The sequence below is a fragment of the Elephantulus edwardii genome, unplaced genomic scaffold, assembly GCF_000299155.1.
Source record: "Elephantulus edwardii isolate Elephantulus edwardi_28Jun2011 unplaced genomic scaffold, EleEdw1.0 scaffold00094, whole genome shotgun sequence".
NCBI classification, from domain to species: Eukaryota; Metazoa; Chordata; class Mammalia; order Macroscelidea; family Macroscelididae; genus Elephantulus; species Elephantulus edwardii.
In genome coordinates this window covers 12,264,569-12,284,439 of record NW_006399844.1, presented here as the reverse complement: position 1 = coordinate 12,284,439, position 19,871 = coordinate 12,264,569, and the positions used below count along the sequence as shown (strand labels likewise).

Genomic DNA, 19,871 nt, shown 5'->3' with positions numbered 1-19,871 from the left:
GGTGCGGCGGGTGGCAGGGAGGCGGCGCCGAGCGACCCTCCAAGTCTCCCGCGCGCCCTCGCCGCCTCCGCGCCGCTCAGCTCAGCGCCCCACGCGCAAGGCGGAGCCCCCGCTCGCCGCACTCCCCTCCCGCCGCCGCCGCCGCCGCCGCAGCCACTGCCCGGTGCTCTGCTCCGCAGCCATCTCCCGAGCCCCGCACAGACGTCAGGCGGCTGCCATGGTAACGCGCCCGCTCCCGCCTGAGGGCGCGAATCCGCATTGTGAGCGCCCGCCGCCAACCAGGCAGAGTGCCGGGTGGGGCGTCCAGGAGGGTCCTGCACCCGGTTGAGGAGAAACTCGACCGCCCGAGGTTAGAAGCAACTCAGCTAGGCGACCCCTGACTTCTGCCCGCGGCTTTTCCCGACCGGAAGGAAAAGAGCGCCGGCGCTGTGAGGGCTGGTGACAAGACCCTGGACTACCGAGGGAGAGTTCTGGCCACTGAGCCGCCAGCCTTAGTCCCCCGGCCGCAAGCTGCATGTGTTCCTGAGCCTCCCTGCCAAGCCAGTTGCCCTCAGTTGCAAAGCTTGTGGGACGAGTGGCCTCTAGCCAGCGAAGGCTTAGCTGATCCTGAGAGGATGCCTGTCACAGCCAGTCCTCTCCACCTCCCTTAGGATCGCTGCGTCCAGTCTGGCCCTTCCTGGGGGGATGTGGGATGTGGGGGCTCAAGTTGGGGTAACAGGGTCTAGCGGGAGCTTGTATGGAGCTGATGCCAATGACATGCGCCTTCGACATGAAACTTGGAAACTTCACCCTTCCTAGGAAATAGAGAAGGTTGTTCAAAGTGACAAAGAACACCTGCTGCTGCAAACTGAAAGGCGGGTGTGCACAAATCTAAGTTCTCAACTGATTGTTGAGTCAGAATCCTTGACTGGGTTTCTGAGACTATAAACTGCATGGGAGAAGATGATTCTCTCTCCCTCCCTTCCTCCCTCCCTCTCTCCCTCCCTTCCTCCTTCCGTCCCACCCTCCCTCCCCTTTCTTTTTTCTTTTCTTTTTTTTCCACGTCAGAAGGGTAATGTGCCCATGTTGTAACAAGGTTTAAATGGTGGCACATGTCATACAGGAGCATGAACACCCAATCATCATGTTTATGAGATGGAGAAGGATTGGTTTTGCTTTCTCCTGTCGAGCCGCTGGTGGATTCAAACCGCCAGAGACGTGCGATTTGTGGATTAACAGCGCAATTCCCTATACTCAACGCCTCTAAACTCATTGCGGAAGAGTTGAAACCAACTCCTAGCTGACACTCGTTTGCATTTCGAAGACTAGAAATAATCTCTGGAACTGTGGTGGCCCTGTGGCAAGAAGCTGCGTTGCGACCCCAAAGACATGCGGTTCGAGGCCTTCTCTCCGCGGGAGAAGGCTGTGCAATCTCCTCCCCTGCGATTAACTGCCTCTGAAAACCCGCAGAAGGGTCAGCTATGGGTCGGTTTTGACTCTACAGTACGCAGGTGCACAACAAAGTCTTTAGAGATTGTTCCATTTCTCTCCGCTGAGAGGCTGATGGATTAGAACTACCAAAGAAGCGAAGCCTTTGAGTTAGAGACTACGCCACTTGTTGTTATGTGCCATTGAGTCATTTGCGACTCATAGCGACTCTATGTACAACAGCCCTAAACCCTGCTCTATCCTGTGCCAATCTCATTGCCTCTGACACACCCATCCTGATTACCCCAGTCACTGAATCAATCCACCTCATAGAGAGTCTTCCCCTCCTGCGCTGTCCCTCTACTCTACCCAGCATGATGTCCCTCTCTAAAGACCTGTCTCTCCTTACAACATGTCCAAAGTATGTCAGACAAAGCCCCAGAATCCTTGCCTTCAAGGAGCAGCCTGGTTTAACCCTCTCTACGATGAATCTGTTTGTTTTCTTGGCAGTCCATGGTACATTCAATACTCTTCTCCAGCACCACAGCTCAAAGGCGTCAATTCTCCTTCTATCCTCCCTAGTCATTGTCCAACTCTCTGATGCATAACAAGTGATTGCAAAAACCATGGCCTGTATCAGGCGCACCTTAGTCTCCAGAGAGACACCGTTGCTCTTGAGTACTTTAGAGAGGTCCCTAACAGCAGACTTTCCCATCGCAATACGTTTTTTGATTTCCTGGCTACTGGTGCCAAGAGTGTTGACCGTGGCGTCGAGCAAACTGAAGCTGTGAACAATCTCAATCTCTTCGCCATCCATCCTGATGCTACCGGTTGGTCCAGTGGTGAGAATTTTTGTCTTCTTGACATTGAGCCTCAGTCCATATTGAAGGCTGCAGTCCTTGACCCTCTGCAGTAAGTGCATGAGGTCCTCAGTTTCATTGAGCAGGGTTGTGTCATCTGCATAATGCAGATTGTTGATAGATCGTCCACCAATCCCAATGCCGCGCTTCTCCTCATAGAGCCCAGCCTCTCGGACAATCTGCTCTGCATACAGGTTGAAAAGGTCTGGAGATAGGACACATCCCTGACATACACTCTTCCCAATTTTGAACCATGCAGTGTTGCCCTGCTCTGTTCTGACGACTGCCTCGTGGTCCAAGTATAGGTTTCGCATTAGCACGATTAAATGTTCTGGGATTCCCATTCTTTTTTTTTTTTTCCCATTCTTCTCGGAGTCAGCCACAGTTTGTTATGATCCACGCAGTCAAATGCTTTTGCATAATCAATGAAGCACAGATAGACATTCTTCTGGTACTCCCTTTCAGCTAAGATCCATCTAACATCAGCTACAATATCCCTAGTACCACCACCCCTTCTAAACCCAGCCTGGACTTCTGGCAGTTTTCTGCTGATGTATTGTTCCAGTCGTTTTCGGATAATCTTCAGTAGAATCTTGCTTGCATGTGAAATCAATGATATTGTTCTGTAGTTTCCACATTCGGTTGGGTCACCCTTCTTTGGGATGGGAACAAATATAGACCTCTTCCAGTCAGTTGGCCAAGTGGTTGTTCTCCAGATTTCTTGGCACAACTTGGTGAGCACATCCACGGCAGTATCTGTTATGCATAGGAATCAGATCGATTACATCTGTAGAAAAAACCGCTGGAGAAGCTCAGTATCAGCTGTGAAAACTAGGCCAGGAGCTGATTGTGAACCAGACCACCAACTACTCATATGCAAGTTCAAGCTGAAGCTGAGGAAAATTAAACCGAATCCACAGGAGCCAAAATATGACTTTAATTTCATACCACCTGAATTTCAGAATCATCTCAGGAGCAGGTTTGAGGCCTTGAACACTAATGAGCGAAGACCAGATGAGTTGTGGGAGGATATTAAATGTATCATCCAAGAAGAGTGCAAACGGTCATTACAAAGACGGAAGAGGAAGAACAGACCAAAATGGATGTCAGAGGAAACTCTGAAGATTGCACTGGAACGTAGAGAAGTCAAAGCACAAGGAAGAATCCAAGACACTAAAGAGCTGAACAGAAGATTCCAACAGGCAGCACGGAATGACAAAGCAAAATATTACAATGAAATGTGTGAGGAGCTAGAGTCGGAAAATCAAAAGGGCAGAACTCGTTCAGCATTTCTTAAGCTCAAGGAACTGAAGAACAAATTCAAACCTCGAGTTGCTATAATCAAGGATGCTTTTGGGCGGATTTTTAAATGATCCAGGAGGTATCAAAAGAAGATGGAAGGAATATACTGAGTCATTGTATCGAAAGGAATTGGCAGATACAGAAGAATTTAATGAAATAGCATTTGAGCCAGAGCCTATGGTGATGAAGGCAGAAGTTCAAGCTGCTTTGAAGGAAATAGCAAAAAATAAGGCCCCCGAAATAGATGGTATACCAATTGACATATTTCAGCTAACAGATGCTGCCGTGGATGTGCTCACCAAGTTGTGCCAAGAAGAACGCCACTAGAACACCGTAATTTCTAATTTTAGCTAGGGTTTTAAGTTTTCTCAGCATTTAGGGAGGGAGTCTCATCCGGCATTTTCTTACAATATGCAAATCTTATCAAAAAAGAAAATACCAGTCAGATCTGATTTGACGGTACACGTAAAAACAATACAATAAAAATTTAAAAAAAAAGAAAATAGGAGAGAGCAGAAATCCGAACTTCAAGAGTCTATATCCGTCATTTCAAAGCTTCCAATTGCAGACCGTCGAGTGGGAAATGTTAACAGAGGCTTAGCGGTGATACAGTCACAAGGAACAGGAAAAATTGTAGGCAAATAGCCCCTCCTCTGACAGGTCCCACCCCTGGCCCGCCCCCGGAGTACGAACCGGAAGTGATCCGTCCGGTCCGGAAGTGCTGTTGACGTGGTACACGTGAGCGGCAGCATGGTGGTCCACCGCTCCGGCCCTCTCAAGCAGCAGAATAAAGCCCATAAAGGCGGGCGACATCGGGGTCGGGGATCTTCGCAGCGAGACAGCAAAGGTGAGAATAAAGGGTAGGAGAAAGAACGGCTATCTGGGTGATCTGTGATGCTTTCCCCAGGCCCAAACTGAGCTACTACTGTTTCTAACCAGGGTCCCTGGTAAAAGTTCTTGCTAAGGTGGGAAGAGATAGGTCACCTTTCTTGGCCTTTTTCTGGTGCCAAGCATGAGAATCCGTGCTGATCTTCCCTCCAGGTCGCCTAGGAGTGAAAGCGCTGAGCAAGAAAGTGAGAAAAGAACTCAGCCGAGTAGACCAGCGGCATCGTGCCAGCCAGCTCCGGAAGCAGAAGAAAGAGGCGGTGAGAGGAGCAGGAGTTTGCAGAACGGTCTTTTTTGCAAACTGGTCCAGGCGGAAAAGCCGCGCACTAAAAAACGTGACACCGGGAAGGGGCCAGGGACATGTGGTTTGGAATTATTCCTAGCTTTCATCCTCATTCCAGCCACTCTCCTGGCACGCTGCAGTTTACAAGACATGCTGTTCAGTTGGTGCACTGTTGGGAATGCAGTACTAGAGTGAAATACCGAAACATTGGGATTCTCACTGATCTTTTCAATCCTCAGGTTCTGGCGGAAAAGAGACATCTGGGCAGCAGGGATGGCCCTCCCCATCACGTACTCATTGTCCCTCTGCACAACAATATTTCCCTGCCAGAGGCCTTGCGACTGCTTCAGGATTGTGATACTGGGACTGTGCACCAGAGTGAATGGGGAGGCACCCTGAATTTTATGCTGCTCTGCCCCCGGTTGAAACATCGGTGGTTTTTTACATCTGCGAAGCCAGGTTAGGATATTTATATTGTGTTTGAATAGTAGTAATGTTCTTTAAAAACACAATAAATAGTGTCAACCACTTTTTACTGACTTTTCCTTCTCTCTCCAGGGGATCTGCACACTGTGTTAGACATGGCTAAAGTGGCTGATACCATACTATTCCTCCTTGATCCAATAGAAGGCTGGGACAGCACTGCGGATTATTGCCTCTCCTGCCTTTTTGCACAGGGCCTTCCTACCTATAGTAAGTGACTTAAAAGAGTATTGACAGTCATGGAAAGGTGTGAATGAGTGTTTATAAAGCCCCTGTAATCTGTCTGGGTTTAGCCTGGCTCTTGGTATAGGGGTGATTATAACCTGTGATCGGTTATTTTTTAATTTTTTTTTAAATTTTATTTTATTTTTTTTTGTGTGTGTACTGTCAAATCAGATCTGACTGGTACAGGAGCAGATTGTTCCTTCTTCTCCAGCAGAGCATCTGGTGGATTTGAACTGTGCACCTCTTGGATAGCTGTGCAGCTTCTTGCCACTAGGCCACCAGAGCTCGCCTATTTTTTAATTTCTTTTTCTTGTGTCCCAAATTGGATCCGCCTGGCACAGGAGGAGATTGCCCCTCCTTCTACAGCAGAGCATTTGGTGGATTCCAACCACACACTTTTGAGATTGTAGCATAGCTTCTTGCCACTAGGCCACCAGAGCTCCCTCAGTGATTAGTTATTTATATATATCTTAAACTTGTTCTCTTATTTACAGATTTTATGCCAGTGCACCTTTTCATATTTAGGGCAGCTTATTTTTGGATTAGGGGCCTTTGGTAGCCTAGGGGTAGGGAGTTGTGCAGACAACCCAAAGGGCACACGGTTCTAATCTACTAGCTGCTTAGCTGGAGAAAGATGGACAGTCTCCCCCATGAGATTTACTGCCTTTGAAAACCCCCTGAAGGGTCAGCTATGAGTAGGTTCCGACTCAATAGCACACAACAACAATAATTGTTGGATTTACCAGTGATCTCAGGGCTCATGCTTGAATTGTCAGTCATTTGTGTGGGGATTTTCACATAATGAAATGATACATCACCAACCTCTTTTTCTTTTGCTTACAGCACTAGCTGTTCAGGGAGTTTCTGGTCTTCCACCAAAGAAACAAAGAGATGCCAGAAAGAAGCTAAGCAAAGCAGCAGAGAAACGCTTTCCTGATGACAAACTCTTCCTGTTAGACACCCATCAGGAGGCTGGGGTGCTGATCAGGCAGTTGGCTAATCAAAAGCAACGGCATCTTGCCTTTCGAGATCGGCGGGCCTACCTGTTTGCATATGCTGCTGACTTTGTACCTAGTGAAGAGAATAACTTGGTTGGCACTTTGAAAGTCTCTGGTTATGTTCGTGGGCAGACTCTAAATGCAAATAGCTTGCTGCATATCATTGGACATGGTGATTTTCAGATGAAACAGATAGATGCTCCCATGGACCCTTTTCCTTTAAATCCGAGAGTGATTAAATCTCAAAAAGACCCAAGCCTGGCAATGGAGGTAAGAATAATCCTAAAAACCACATACTGTTTTATGCATGAACTGGCAGAGAATGAGAACTAATCAGAGAAGGTAGACTGCACACTTAAGCCAAGGATTGCAAATAATGCGGAAGCTAATTACCAGTATGTTGGTAAAACAGCTGTTTATCCAGCACTTTGTTGGTATTGCACTTGAGTTGGCTGAAGCTTATAGTAGACTGCTGTGGTCACTTCCTCCAAAAGGGGCACACCCACAAATCAAAGACTGAGATGATGGCTAATGAAGGTACAGACTTGCTATGGAAGTTGAGGAAGTAGACTAGCACACATCATGGAAATCGGACTTGAACGGAGTATTGAATAGGACAAATGATATGAGTTGAATAGAGATGAAAGAATTCCTGGAAGATGAGGATAATATGGATTAGAAGGTTCCTTTTTACCTGCACATCACTCCAACTCCCAGCCCCTCTGGGTTTGTTTGAACTCTGTAAAGAAATTTGCTTGCTAGGAACAACTTGCTTGGTGGTAATAGTGTCAAATTATGAACACTTAAAAAAAAATCTAAATTTTTTGAGTATATATTTAAAATATTTGAAACATTTTAACAAGTTTTGAGTTTCTGTTTTACTTTCTGTCTACTGGGGCACTTCATTTAGTCAAGAAATTTTCAGTTATTTTGTTAAATGTAGTGGCTTTCGGTTAATATAATAAATGGGTGACCATCAGCTGCTTGTTTTCAGATTTGTGCTGCAGATGCTACGGCTGATATGGAGGAAGATCTCAAGGTCTTAATGAAAGCAGACCCTGATAGACAGGAATCTTTGCAGTCAGAGGTTATCCCAGATCCAATGGAGGGAGAGCAGACTTGGCCCACAGAGGAAGAGCTGAGTGAAGCAAATGGTTGGTATTGGCAAAAACTTGCTTGTAAATCATCTGGTGTACAATTAGAGGTTTTGTGCAGCTTCTCACAATGAGGATCCTATAGTTAGAGTGAGATGAGGATGTGGATGAGGGTTTGTCTTTTCCCTTCACCCTCAACCCTAAACCTTATGTGTTTACATTAAGCATTAAACAAAGTTTTTCTTTCTTTTAAAATTATTTCTATTCTTGTTTTAGACTGGATAAAAATTTTTGTGGTCATTCCAAGATTTGTTTAGCTATATAAGTATTGGTAATTGGTTTTGTTTGGCGTTTTGGTGTTTTGTTTTTTTTTTTTTTGTGAGAAAAATTTCTATTTATAATTAGCTGGACTCAGTTTAGATGATCCCAATTTTGTTGTCAACATCCAAAGCATCAGTCAGGAGCAAATTGAACATGAGACTTCTCTCCATCAGGCCTAATCTGGGAACGTCATAGAGCTTCTTTACAGCTTGTTTGTTTTGGTGGTTGTTGGACTTGACATGCCCAGTGAACACAACTGTGTTATCGTCTATCTTCTTCATGGCTGACTCAGTGGTCAGGGGAAACTCCGTGATGGCATATCAGTCAAGCTGGTTTCTCCTGGGGGCGCTTTTTCAGGGGTATTTGGGCTGCTTTTCAGAGTCTCAGCATCTTAGGCCTCCAGAATGTGAGTCTTCTTTTTTCTGTGGCTGTGGATGCCCTTTCAAGACTGCTACCTTCGCCTTTAACACTTTTGCTTTGGCTTCAGTTTTGGGAGAGGTAGGGGCTTCCTTCCTTCCTTTCAGCGCCATCTTTGTAAAAAGGAAATATTGCTAGTTTGAGGCAGCTGGATTAAATTTGGAAATCTGTCGCAGCCATGTTGTCTCTCAAGAGTTTTTGTTGTTGGTAGCAATACAGTTAAGCCTTAACTTAGTTTTTGTGGGGGTCTTTCAGTATGCCTTGTTTTTGAAAGTTTATTTGTGCCACTTTGCTATTATGAAAGGCCTGTATTAGCACCCATTGACACTATCTGCAACAAATCCTAAGATTTTTTCTTTTATAAAAAAAAGGAAAATGCAAAACTACATTTATGTGGCAGCAAACAATTAAAGAGGTATCATGTGCCCTCTCAACTTGAGCAACGTCACCAGTCTTCTTCCCTAGGAACTACATTGTACATGTGGGTTTTTTTTTCTCCTTTTTATAGGCTGTATGTTTATCACATCCTTCCTGCTTTTACTCTGTTAGTATTCTTTTAGGTTCTATGTGTTATTTGATTGTCGGTTGCTTTATGGGTCTGGAAATATGTTTTTTTTTTAAAAAGTTCCCGTATAAATTCATGGCCTTTGCTTCTTGATGCGATTTCAGCCTATGAAAAGCTCACAGAAACATTCTACTTTGATATATCAAAGGAAATGTGTATCTTAACTTTCACCTAGGTGAGAATAACTGGGGAAAGGAGGTGTGTAATGTACTTAACTGGTTTGGGCTTTTACAGACTTATTGAAGGAAAGGTCCAAGATGGTGAAGAAGGTCCCCAAAGGAACATCCATTTACCAGGCTGAATGGATTTTGGATGAGGACGGTGAAAGTGGTGGAGATGGCGAGGAATACGATGATACAGAGCATGAAGATTTTATGGAAGAGGAATCGCAGGTATGGAAATGGGGCTTTATGCTACTTTCTCTATAGCGTCAATTTGTAAGGCAATGTGTAATCCCAGGTTTGAAGGGGGGAGGTTGTTTAGGGACAAGGCAACGATTCTTAGGAATGACTATAGTTGCTAAGAGTGAAACTTTTTTCATAATTTAATCTATGTTAAAATTGGTTATCGCTGTCTCATGAGGGAGCTCGGGTGGCATAGTCCTTAGGTAGTTGCTCTGGTAACCCAAAGGCCACATCTCTATGAATCCAGCAGCAGCTCTGAAGTATAAAGATGAGTAATTTGCTTTCATGCGATTTCCAGCCTCAGAGACCCAATGAGGGTCAGCTGTGAGTCTGTTCTGACTCGGTGACAACAAGAGAAGGGCATCTAGTGAAAGAGGGTTGACTCTTAGCTTAAAGCATTTGTGGCAGAGGCAAATGTAAGTTTCTTCTAAAATAACTATTCTGTTCATTAACCTTTATTCTACAGGATGAGAGTAGTGAAGAGGAACAAGAAGAGGAGGAATGTGAAACTATGACTATCGGGGAGTCTGTGTGTGATGATATGTATGATGAGAAAGTGGATGAAGAAGCGGAGGAAAAAATGCTGGAGAAATATAAGCAAGAAAGACTAGAAGAGATGTTTCCAGATGAGGTGGACACCCCCCGAGATGTAGCTGCTAGAATTCGGTTAGTCAGTGAGTCCAATTGATATGTTTTTATTTAAGACTTACATGGCTCAGAATGGCATCACTGTGGTGCAAAAAAAGAAAAACACTTGGTCCCTGCCCCTGAAGGGCTAACATTCTAGGTAAGACATCTACACAAGAAATAGCAATATATCATCAATTTTTAGAGCATGTGATACATACTTACTATTACAGGACGTCAGTGAATTAAAAATGCTACACAAAATCAGTTAATTAGCAAATGCTTCCTGGAGAAGCTAGTATTCCAGTTGAAGTTTAATGCTTGAAGGTCTGGGGATAGAGTTGGTAGAACAGCAAGAGTAAAAAAACATCAAGATACAGATGGTTATATCTGCTCTGAAGATAAGTCTGACCAAAACCAAGAGTTATGGTGCCTATTAGAGAGGTAGGGCTTTTTATCAAGCTTCTTGCTTGACAGGTTAAAGAGTCATTCCCTGGAAGGTACTAGGGAGCCACTGTAAATACTCTGTCCCTTATTAGTGAGAATTATGGATTTGTTACAAGTGGCTTTGAAAGGCAGATTTTGAAAGATGACTAGAGTTGTTTTAAGTTAAAACCTTACTCTTTTTACAAGTGATTGAGTAAAAAGGTTAAGTAGCACCATATAAATCTAATTTGTTAATTTCTTTAAAATTTCTCTTCTAGATTTCAGAAATACAGAGGTCTGAAGAGCTTCCGGACATCACCATGGGATCCTAAGGAAAACCTTCCCCGAGATTACGCACGCATTTTTCAGTTTCAGAACTTTACTAATACTAGAAAACGCATTTTTAAAGAGATTGAGGAAAAAGAGGTTGAGGGAGCTGAGGTATCTGCCTTCTTTGCCCATCTCTGTAATTTTTATTCTTTTGCCAACATCCCCTTAATTTAATCCTTCTCTTGGCATGAGAATGAGTACCAAATTTAGTTGTGCTGCCCATAGGTGAATTAGGAGAGCCATGAGTCACTCAGAAGAGTGATACTCGGAACAAAGAGGTACCAGAAATGTCAACTGAAAAGCATTCTTTAAAGGAGAGGACGGGCTTTAGGCTAGTCTTGACTTTCTAACATACCTGGGCAAACATTTATTTCCCCATCATTAGAACTGGAAAGGTAACCTATGCTTTCTTTTGGCAGGTTGGCTGGTATGTCACACTTCATGTCTCTGAAGTCCCTGTGTCAGTGATTGAGCACTTTAGGCAAGGAGCACCTTTGATTGCATTTTCCCTGCTACCTCATGAACAGAAGGTGAAATGTCTTATGAGAAATGGGATTATGGAATTTTTCAACCTAGTTCAGTCTGACTCATAATTGAAAATTGTTTGTGACACCGACATTTTGCTCAGTGGGATGTAAAAATTTTGCCTTTAGGATTAGAAATCAGAAAGACTAATGGAGAAGTCAGTGATGGTTCTACCCAAAATGTCTGAACCTGTCTGAAGCATCTCGGTGATGCATTCTCTGAGTGGTTCTGAGACTTCTCTAGGCTTTTCTGTTCAGATTTTAAGTAAGAATTGGCAGCCTTAAAGACTTATGCCAACAGTCATGCAGGTTAAGGTGCTTGTGAAAGCTCTGGCTTTTGTCTGGTGTGGCTAAGGGTTGGAGAAGGGATTTGAATGTATGTGGTTTGACGTATGTGGTGAGCGAATGACTTGAAGGCCACTGACTTTGTGTCAGACAGTGAACACTTGGCATATTAAGACTATGGAAGAATGTGCCAAAGTATGAAATCAGCCAGTATTTGGCTTGAATGCCAGTTGCTGGTGAAGGTAAAGGATGAATCGGGCCCCTGTCATCCACTATTAAGTAGCATTGTCAATTCCTAAAGTGAATGTGAGTCTACTTGGTTTGCTTTCTTTTGGACTGGGCTGTATTCCTAGACTATGAAGTTTTCTTTTTTTCACTTGGCCCCAGATGTCAGTATTGAATATGGTCGTGAGACGGCACTCTGGCAACACTGAACCTGTGAAAGCCAAAGAGGAGCTGATTTTCCACTGTGGGTTCAGGCGCTTCCGAGCCTCGCCTTTATTCTCTCAGCATACTGCAGGTTAGTAGTGGGGGGAAGTATCTACGTTCTTGTCGACCTTACTGTCTTTTGGGGAACTGTAATCCTTAAGTGGGAAAGACAGCAGTATAGACATTCTCAACCTAGGACCCTGGATTAAAGATATTTTCCATTACTCTGGTTTAGGAACCAATGATGTTTTTAGTCTGAACCTGTCTGAAGCATCCAAGTGATGGAGTTTCTTTGTGATGCTGAGGTTTCTCAGCCATGAGTATTTGTTGCAAAGTAGGCTTTGAATGGCTTTAAAAGCCTTATAAAAGGGTGTGCCAAAGTATGGACCTTTTGACATCTTATGTCCTAGTAGCTGTATGGATGAAGGAATGGGGTTGGGTACAGTTGGCTGTGTATGTTCTGACATGTGGAGACTGGGTAAGAATTTGGAGAGTGGTGACTAAGGACACTTCTGTGGCAGAAGTGATCACCTTGCTACATGTAAGAGTGGGAAGGCAAGTTGGCCCGATTGGCAGCCTTGTCAGTATCACCTGCACATGCTCGATTTTCAGCAGCGGCAAGAGGAAGGTGATGAAGACTGAGTAATTGTTATTCTTTGCAGCCACACTATCTAAATGAGAGATTAGTTTTATCTTTCCCTTAACATTTTCTTTCCTGTAGTTTCAATATTAAAAGGGAGGCTGAGGATACATTAATGGTATTGGCAAACTATAGTCTGGGCCAAATATATTTTCATGCTTATTTTTGTAAATTATGTTACCTATCAATGTCTTTCTGTTGTAATAGCAGAATGACATGGTTGGAAGAGAGGTTGTGACTCATCTATTTATTATCTGGCTGTTTTCAGAAAAAGTTTGCCAACTCTGGACTAAGAGCTATTGGGAACTTTATCAAGCCTTAAGACTTAAAACATTCTGCCTCTAATAGAATTGTTTCTTACCATTGTATTGAGGTGTGGGAGGGGAGACCTAGTAGGGTAAAGTCACTGACCTTTGATTACCTATAGCTTCTTAGAAAAGCTTGTTGTTTCTTTCAATCCTTACCATGGCAGCGGATAAGCATAAATTTCAGAGGTTCCTGACTGCTGATGTGGCCCTGGTGGTGACAGTGTATGCCCCAATCACTTTTCCTCCTGCATCAGTGCTGCTTTTCAAACAGAACAGCAGTGGTAAGTTGAGTTCATAGAGGTAACCAGGGTTACAGGGCCTTGATAAGATGACTAATTTCCTTTTACTTAGAATTTGAGAGTCAAATGATGGTTTTCCAAATATCCTAAGTCTCAGCATCACAAAGGATCTGAGGTAAAGGTAACAAAATATCTTTCTCTTGTTTGAAAATTTTGGCTTATTGGTAAGGGCTACGTAGAGTGCTATATTTAGGATATGTTCTGAGGACAAGTTCAGCAAGGATTTCATGTAATGAACTTTCTCATGGTTCTAGGATGATAGCCAGCATCCCTATTTTAAGGTATTTTTTCCAAGAGAGTCCTTCCAGAAATCTTTAAATGGGTGGTAGCAGTAAATGACTTTGCCTATAGATTCCTGAATGATTGCTTTGCTTTTGTTCCTTAGGAATGCACAACCTCATTGCCACAGGCCATCTGTTGTCAGTAGATCCAGACAGAATGGTCATAAAGAGAGTTGTTCTGAGTGGCCATCCTTTTAAAATTTTTACTAAGATGGCAGTAGTGCGTTACATGTTCTTCAGCAGAGGTAGGTGTGAAGGAAGAAGGGAGCTGGTTGCCTTTCTGGGATGAAGGTCTACCTTTTATGAGTAACTATTTCTCTGTATGTTTCATTTTAAGAGGATGTATTGTGGTTTAAACCAGTGGAACTAAGAACAAAGTGGGGTCGTCGGGGACACATCAAGGAGCCTTTAGGTAAGAAAGTAAGAGATTTGGAACCTATCTAGATTTTCCTAATGGTACTAAATTATTGGGTCAGAGGAACATTGCTTTAAATTTTACTCTTAATTTGACCAATTTTCTGTTTATTGTCTAGGTACTCATGGCCACATGAAGTGCACTTTTGATGGGAAGCTCAAATCTCAGGACACAGTACTGATGAACCTTTATAAGCGAGTTTTCCCCAAATGGACTTATGATCCTTATGTCCCAGAACCAGTACCTTGGATAAAGAGTGCAGTTACTTCAGCAGTGCCTGAAGTGGACATGGAGTAATGGACTCAAAGGGATTCTGTCCAATTGTTGCTAGGGACTGGAGCCCACAGGCTGTGGCTGGGCAGAGTATATGTTTTCTACATCAGCCTACATGTCTGTGGCCTCTTTTAACCCCAGGCTTTTCTTGGCCTTGGCATGGTGTCTCAGTTAATGATGTATATTTTCCTGTTGATACACACCTGGAAAAAAACTATTAAATCTTACTGAAATATCAACTCTCAATTGGGATTTTGAAAACTGAGTAAGACAGAAATTTGACACTAGCCAGAGATCAACTTCAAAAGGTCTAGAGAAATGGAAACCCATTAAAATTAAATAGAAACTGATTAATAAGGAGCTGGCCTATCGGCCTGCTTCACCCAAGTTAGAGAGGATAAATCTACATTTCCACCACTGAGCACAATGCAAATGTTCTTTACTTCTGGGGAAACAGTTTGAAAATGCTGAGAGAGCACAGCAGCCACTCCAACACCAGCTGTAGGCTCAATGAGTAGTTTCATCCTCTCCCACACCAGCTGGGTTGCATACTGTTGGTACAGAAGAGAGTTAGAGTTAATGAAATTGAAGAGGAAAAGGCCTAGACAGTTCAACTAAAAAGGCCAGTTGAAGATAAATGCCCAATTTGAAGTTTCTTTTTACTATGGGTTTAAGGTTTTTTTTTTTTTGTTGTGGTGTTTGCCAGTATAAGGCTAATAGACTCTCCACACTGAAGGTATCCCCATGTGTCAGAGTCACCTGACATCCCAGTAAGTCAGTTGCTATTCCTAACTGGAAGGTTCTTTTGCCTAAGGAGTTGCTCTATTTTGTTACTTCCTTTCTTGTTGGAGCCTCACCTTAATTTCATCTTCTGTGACAGTGAAGACATCATCCACAAGATCTCTTATAATGGGCCAGGTGTTTAACCCAATGCTGGACTTGACACCATCTGCTATGGTTTCTGGAGGATAAGGATTGGGGGTCAGTTCCCCTTTCACTTTAGATTGGTAGCAGTCATCTGCATTCAAGGGTTCAGCAGCATATACCTTCACAGTAGGTCTCAGAGCCTGGAGAGGATATTAGACACTTTACAACTAGCCATAGTATTGCCTGCATGTTGAAATACAATAGGCAACAGGGTACCACATTTCGGTTCATTAAATGAATTCATGAACTGTATGAGCTCATTAAACTTAGAGAGCCTTTGCCTTGATGCATGGAATAAAAATATGACTTCCTATCACCTTATAAATAATTTAAGATGGGTCTTTAATTGTCTCACATCTGGTTTTGCTGATAATTTTGGGGAAAGTAGCCCCTGACTTGGATAGGAGGCGGTTGAGACCAGAGTTCAGGAGAAGAACTTTAAGAGTACCACTCACTGTAACGGTTTTCATGCTGAAAAGCTGTCATGGATTACAAGGACACTGAGGCAGAGAATGGCCTGTTTCAGTGCCATGGGTCATAAGAAGGAATGGTTCTTTTGAGGGGACTACTGAGCAAGTACCCACAGTGAACTACAATGTAAAATAAAATCCTCTGCCTGAAGTAGGGAGTGCTCTGTTGCTTATTTTCTCACCTTCACCGTAATTGCTATTCCAGCGGCCATTCCTCCTCCTCCTACAGGGACCACCACTGCATCCACCATGGGAACCTATTAGAAAAAGAAAATATTCATAAGCCTATATTTAAGCAATTTTATATTTAAATAGTAAAATCTATGGTCAAACATCAGATACACTGATGTCAAAAGAGGAAGAATTAACAAGATTCTTACCTGGTTCAGTACCTCCAGGGCAACTGTCCCCTGCCCAGCTATCACTGCTGGATCCTGGTTGGGATGTATCATGATGCCTTCTGTTTCTTCTATAATTCTTTTTATAACATTTTCTCTGGACTAAAAACATTAGTTTACTGGATTAAAATTTTTCAAAAGTTAAAATCAGTCATTTAACACTTTTTGAAAATGGGAGCTCTGGTGGGCTCGTGGTTTAGGGAGTTTTGCTGCCAACCTAGAGGTAGGGCTGCTTGAATCTACTAGCTGCTTTGTGGGGGAAAAGATAAGCACTCCTTGTGTAGTTTACAGCCTTTGAAAACCTGGAGGTAGTTTGACTGTGAGAGATACAGCCTTGAACACAATACTCCTTGTCCTCTAGGTTATATTCTAATAAAATGGTAAAGAGGCTACAAGTAAATATAGGTAAAGACAAAGTATCATGGAGAAAAAATATTTTATGTAGGGCATCCAGGAAGGGAAGGGGGCTCTGATAGTGTGACATTTTAACTGATTTGGATGAGTACTAAGGCTATCTAGAAGTATATTTCAGGAAGAGGGAAATAATAGCAAGAGCAGAGGTTTCAGAGTCTGTTTTTGGCCTTTGTGAGGGTGTATTTGGGGTTAGGTCAGAAAGGAATGTCCAGTATATCCAGCCCTTAGATGATTTTTAAGAAATTTGGCTTCCATAGATTACTCTGCTTACTCTTTATAATAGATGAGTGAAGATAAGGAATGCATCAGGGATGTATCCTTTCTCCATACCATTTCAACCTATATGTTGAACAGATTTAAGAAACAACTTTGGAAGGAAATCACAAAATTACAGAGTTTGGTGGGCAAAGAGGAGGCAAAGGAATTAGGAAAGATCCAGTAGGAACCTGAAAAGATCTGGTAATAGTGGGCATTGATCAATGGTGGTTAAATGATCATATGAACTATGAAGCATTGTGTGAAACAATTACATGAATGAGATAATATACAAATTTTGTATGCAAACCAATACAAAACATTAAAGGAGCTGGACTTTATGAAGAATAGTGTGGCAGCACAATCAGAAGACTCATTAACAACTTGGATTATGCAGATGATGCCACCTTAGTCCCTGAAAGTGATGAAGATGAAGTTCTTGATGCAGATGATCAGGTTAATCAAGCCTTCAATATGGACCGCATCTCATATCAGTGAAGCAAAAATCCTCACCACCAGGCCAATAGGTAGCATCATGATAGACGGAGAAAGTACTGACGTTGTTAACAATTCCATCTTTCTTGGATCAACAATTAACACCCACCAGATGCTCTGCCGGGGAAGGAGGGACAATCTCCTCCTGTACCTGTCAGATCTGATTTGACGGTACACGCACACAAAAATTAAAAAAAAACAACAAACAATTAACACCCTTGGCACATGTAAGAAATCAAGACAAACTGCATTGTGAAAATCTGTCAAAGGCCTCTCCAAAGAGCTAAAGAGCAATGATACCAGTTTAAAGAGTAAGGTGCATCTGATCCCAAGCTATAGTCTTTTCAATTGCTTGTGAAACATCTGAAAGCTGGACAGTGACTAAAGATGACAAAGGCACTGGCCTTTGAATTGTGCTGGATAAGACTATTGATTATCCTATGGATGGCCAAGAGAATAAGTATGTTCTGGAGAAAGTGAAACCAGGGTGCTCCCTGGAGGCAAGGATGGCGAAACTCCATCTCACATACTTTGAGCATGTTTTCAGGAGGGGCCAGTCCTGGAAAGATAGAGGGTGAGTGGAAGAGAGGAAGATCCTTGACAAGATGTATTGACACAGTGACTAGCAATGGGATCAAGTATGTCAGAGATGGTGATGCTAACTCCATATAGGAAGGTTCAGAGCCATTGTTCTTAGGTTCACTATGACTCGCAGTCTACCCGATGGCCTACAACAAGCAGGGCAAAGGAAGCTCTGATGATGTGATCAACAGTGAGTTATACTGCTAACTCAAACACTAAGTATGACTGAACAGAGGCTCTAAGGGGGAGAGAAAGGCAGTCTTCCCATTGTGGTTTACAGCCCCAGAAACCCAATGGAGGGTTGCAGTGAGTTGGAACCAATTTGACAGCAATGGGTCCATTTTGAGTGGGCAAAGGTGGCAGCAGGAAGACCAGTTAGGAGACTTCTAGCTAAAGACAGCACTAGTGGTGTAATGTGTTATGTGTTGTAGAGCCAATTGAAAGGTCAGTGGCTAAAACTATAGTGTGCTCTATAGGAGAAAAGTGGGGAGCATATTCTGAAGATTGACAGCCTCAAAAACTATGGAGAGTCATGATGAGGTGGACGAGACTATAGGAGTGGGTTTATTTTGGGTGTAGTGGAGCTAGAGTGAAGTAAAATACTAGTTAGGCTAAAATAACCGAGGTGAAAAGTACTGATTAAGGATGATAAATGTGACAAGCAGATAGACTGTGGGAATATTTCAAAAGTAGGACTAATTTAAATGTTGGGTGTGAGAGAGTTAACAAAATGATACCTAAACTTTTTGTATTGAGCAACTAAAAACCTACAAGTTAGTATATACTGAGATGAGGGGAGGTGAAAGGAGCAGGCAAACCAGGAGATTTAGACAGCAAATCGAAGATGCCTCTGAGGTGTCATTTTGGAGGAAAGTACAGATGATCCCTCGAACTGCCAGGAGAACAAACAAGTATCTTTTGGAGGCAAGGATAGTCAGCTTCATGTCTCATACTTTGGGCATGTTGTTAGAAGGGGCCAGTTCTTGGAAAGGACGCCAAGTTTGGAATGGTGGAGGGCAGTTAGAGGAAAACCCTCAGGAAGGTAGATTGACAGCAACTAACAATGAGCTCGGGTATATCAGAGTTGTACTTGACTCAATGGCATCTAACAACAACAATGACAATATTAGACATCCAGAAGAGAAGGTCAGGTAGCAGCTGAATATGAGCCTGAAGCTAAGGGGAGAGGTCATAGTTGGAAACAGACATTTGGGAGTTAGTTAGTTAAGTTACATACATACAGAACATTTAAACCAGGCAATGAAAGCATTAGTGTAGATTAAAGACTGAATATGTTAAACATTTAGAGATGAGAAAGAAACAAAAGGAGACAACCAGTAAGGGGTAGGAAAAGAAGATGGTCAAGTGGAGCCAACTGGTCATTGTTCACAACCTTACCTCATCACTCTGTTCACTGTATATTATTGAGGCTCCATAGGCCTGTATTGCCAGTTTTTTACAGTTGGGAGCTGTCTTGGGCACCACAATATAAGCAGGAATACCTAGGAGGGGAAAATGAGTTAGTCCAAGCCAAGAGCTCTTAGGCTAGAAGCCTCTATTTAATTGATTTCCCATGGCTACCCTTTTTTTGAAACCCTGAGAAATTAATCATACCTTCTAGTTTAGCAGCATAGGTGAGAGCCTGGCCATGGTTTCCACTGCTGTGAGTAACAACAGCTTTGGGCTTGTTTCCTTCTGAAGTAGCAGGAATCAAGCCTCTGATTGCATTAAGGGCACCACGAATCTGGGAAAAGGATGGCAGATCATGTATTTTGATTGAAAAAAAATCCTTGGAACTTTTGTACATTTTCTCTCTCTAATATTGAACATCTATCACCAAAGCCTAGTGGTTCTACCTTCAAAATATCTTAGCTGCAAACAACAAATGCTGGCAAGGTTATGGAGAGATTGGAACCTTTATTCACTGCGGGTGGTTGTTGTTGTTGTTGTTGTTATGTGCCGTCGAGTCGTTTGCGACTCATAGCGACCCTATGTACAACAGCCCTAAACCCTGCTCCATCCTGTCCCAATCGCACTTCCTCTGACACACCCATCCTGATTACCCCAGTCACTGAATCAATCCGCCTCATAGAGGGTCTTCCCCTCCTGCGCTGTCCCTCTACTCTACCAAGCATGATGTCCCTCTCCAAGGACCTGTCTATCCTTACAACATGTCCAAAGTATGTCAGACGAAGCCCCAGAATCCTTGCCTCCAAGGAGTAGCCTGGTTTAACCCTCTCTAGGATGAA

At 43.1% G+C, this 19,871-nt stretch overlaps 2 protein-coding genes across 2 annotated transcripts in view; one reads left to right on the top strand and one right to left on the bottom strand.

The window, feature by feature from the left end:
- Positions 1-4,319: 4,319 nt before the first annotated feature.
- Positions 4,320-14,105, top strand: TSR1 (TSR1, 20S rRNA accumulation, homolog (S. cerevisiae)). The gene is made up of 15 exons (XM_006891032.1): positions 4,320-4,416; positions 4,611-4,714; positions 4,977-5,196; positions 5,296-5,430; positions 6,289-6,713; positions 7,438-7,597; positions 9,075-9,232; positions 9,711-9,910; positions 10,576-10,738; positions 11,047-11,157; positions 11,824-11,956; positions 12,978-13,094; positions 13,498-13,638; positions 13,731-13,805; positions 13,927-14,105. Exons 1-15 carry the CDS (start codon positions 4,320-4,322, stop codon positions 14,103-14,105), a joined length of 2,418 nt encoding a protein of 805 aa, XP_006891094.1.
- A 311-nt stretch (positions 14,106-14,416) lies between these two features.
- Positions 14,417-19,871, bottom strand: part of SRR (serine racemase) — a 9,446-nt gene continuing 3,991 nt past the window's right edge. The window contains 6 exon segments of the mRNA XM_006891031.1: positions 14,417-14,632; positions 14,939-15,148; positions 15,661-15,735; positions 15,859-15,978; positions 19,021-19,124; positions 19,237-19,366. Coding sequence (XP_006891093.1) covers positions 14,417-14,632; positions 14,939-15,148; positions 15,661-15,735; positions 15,859-15,978; positions 19,021-19,124; positions 19,237-19,366 — 855 coding nt within the window.

Excerpts from the sequence above, each read along its gene's own strand:
- TSR1 (XM_006891032.1), top strand. The coding sequence starts at position 4,320 with ATGGTGGTCCACCGCTCCGGCCCTCTCAAGCAGCAGAATAAAGCCCAT. Across the intron at positions 6,714-7,437 it reads ACCCAAGCCTGGCAATGGAG|ATTTGTGCTGCAGATGCTAC; the intron begins GTAAGAATAATC and ends GCTTGTTTTCAG. Across the intron at positions 7,598-9,074 it reads AGAGCTGAGTGAAGCAAATG|ACTTATTGAAGGAAAGGTCC; the intron begins GTTGGTATTGGC and ends GGGCTTTTACAG.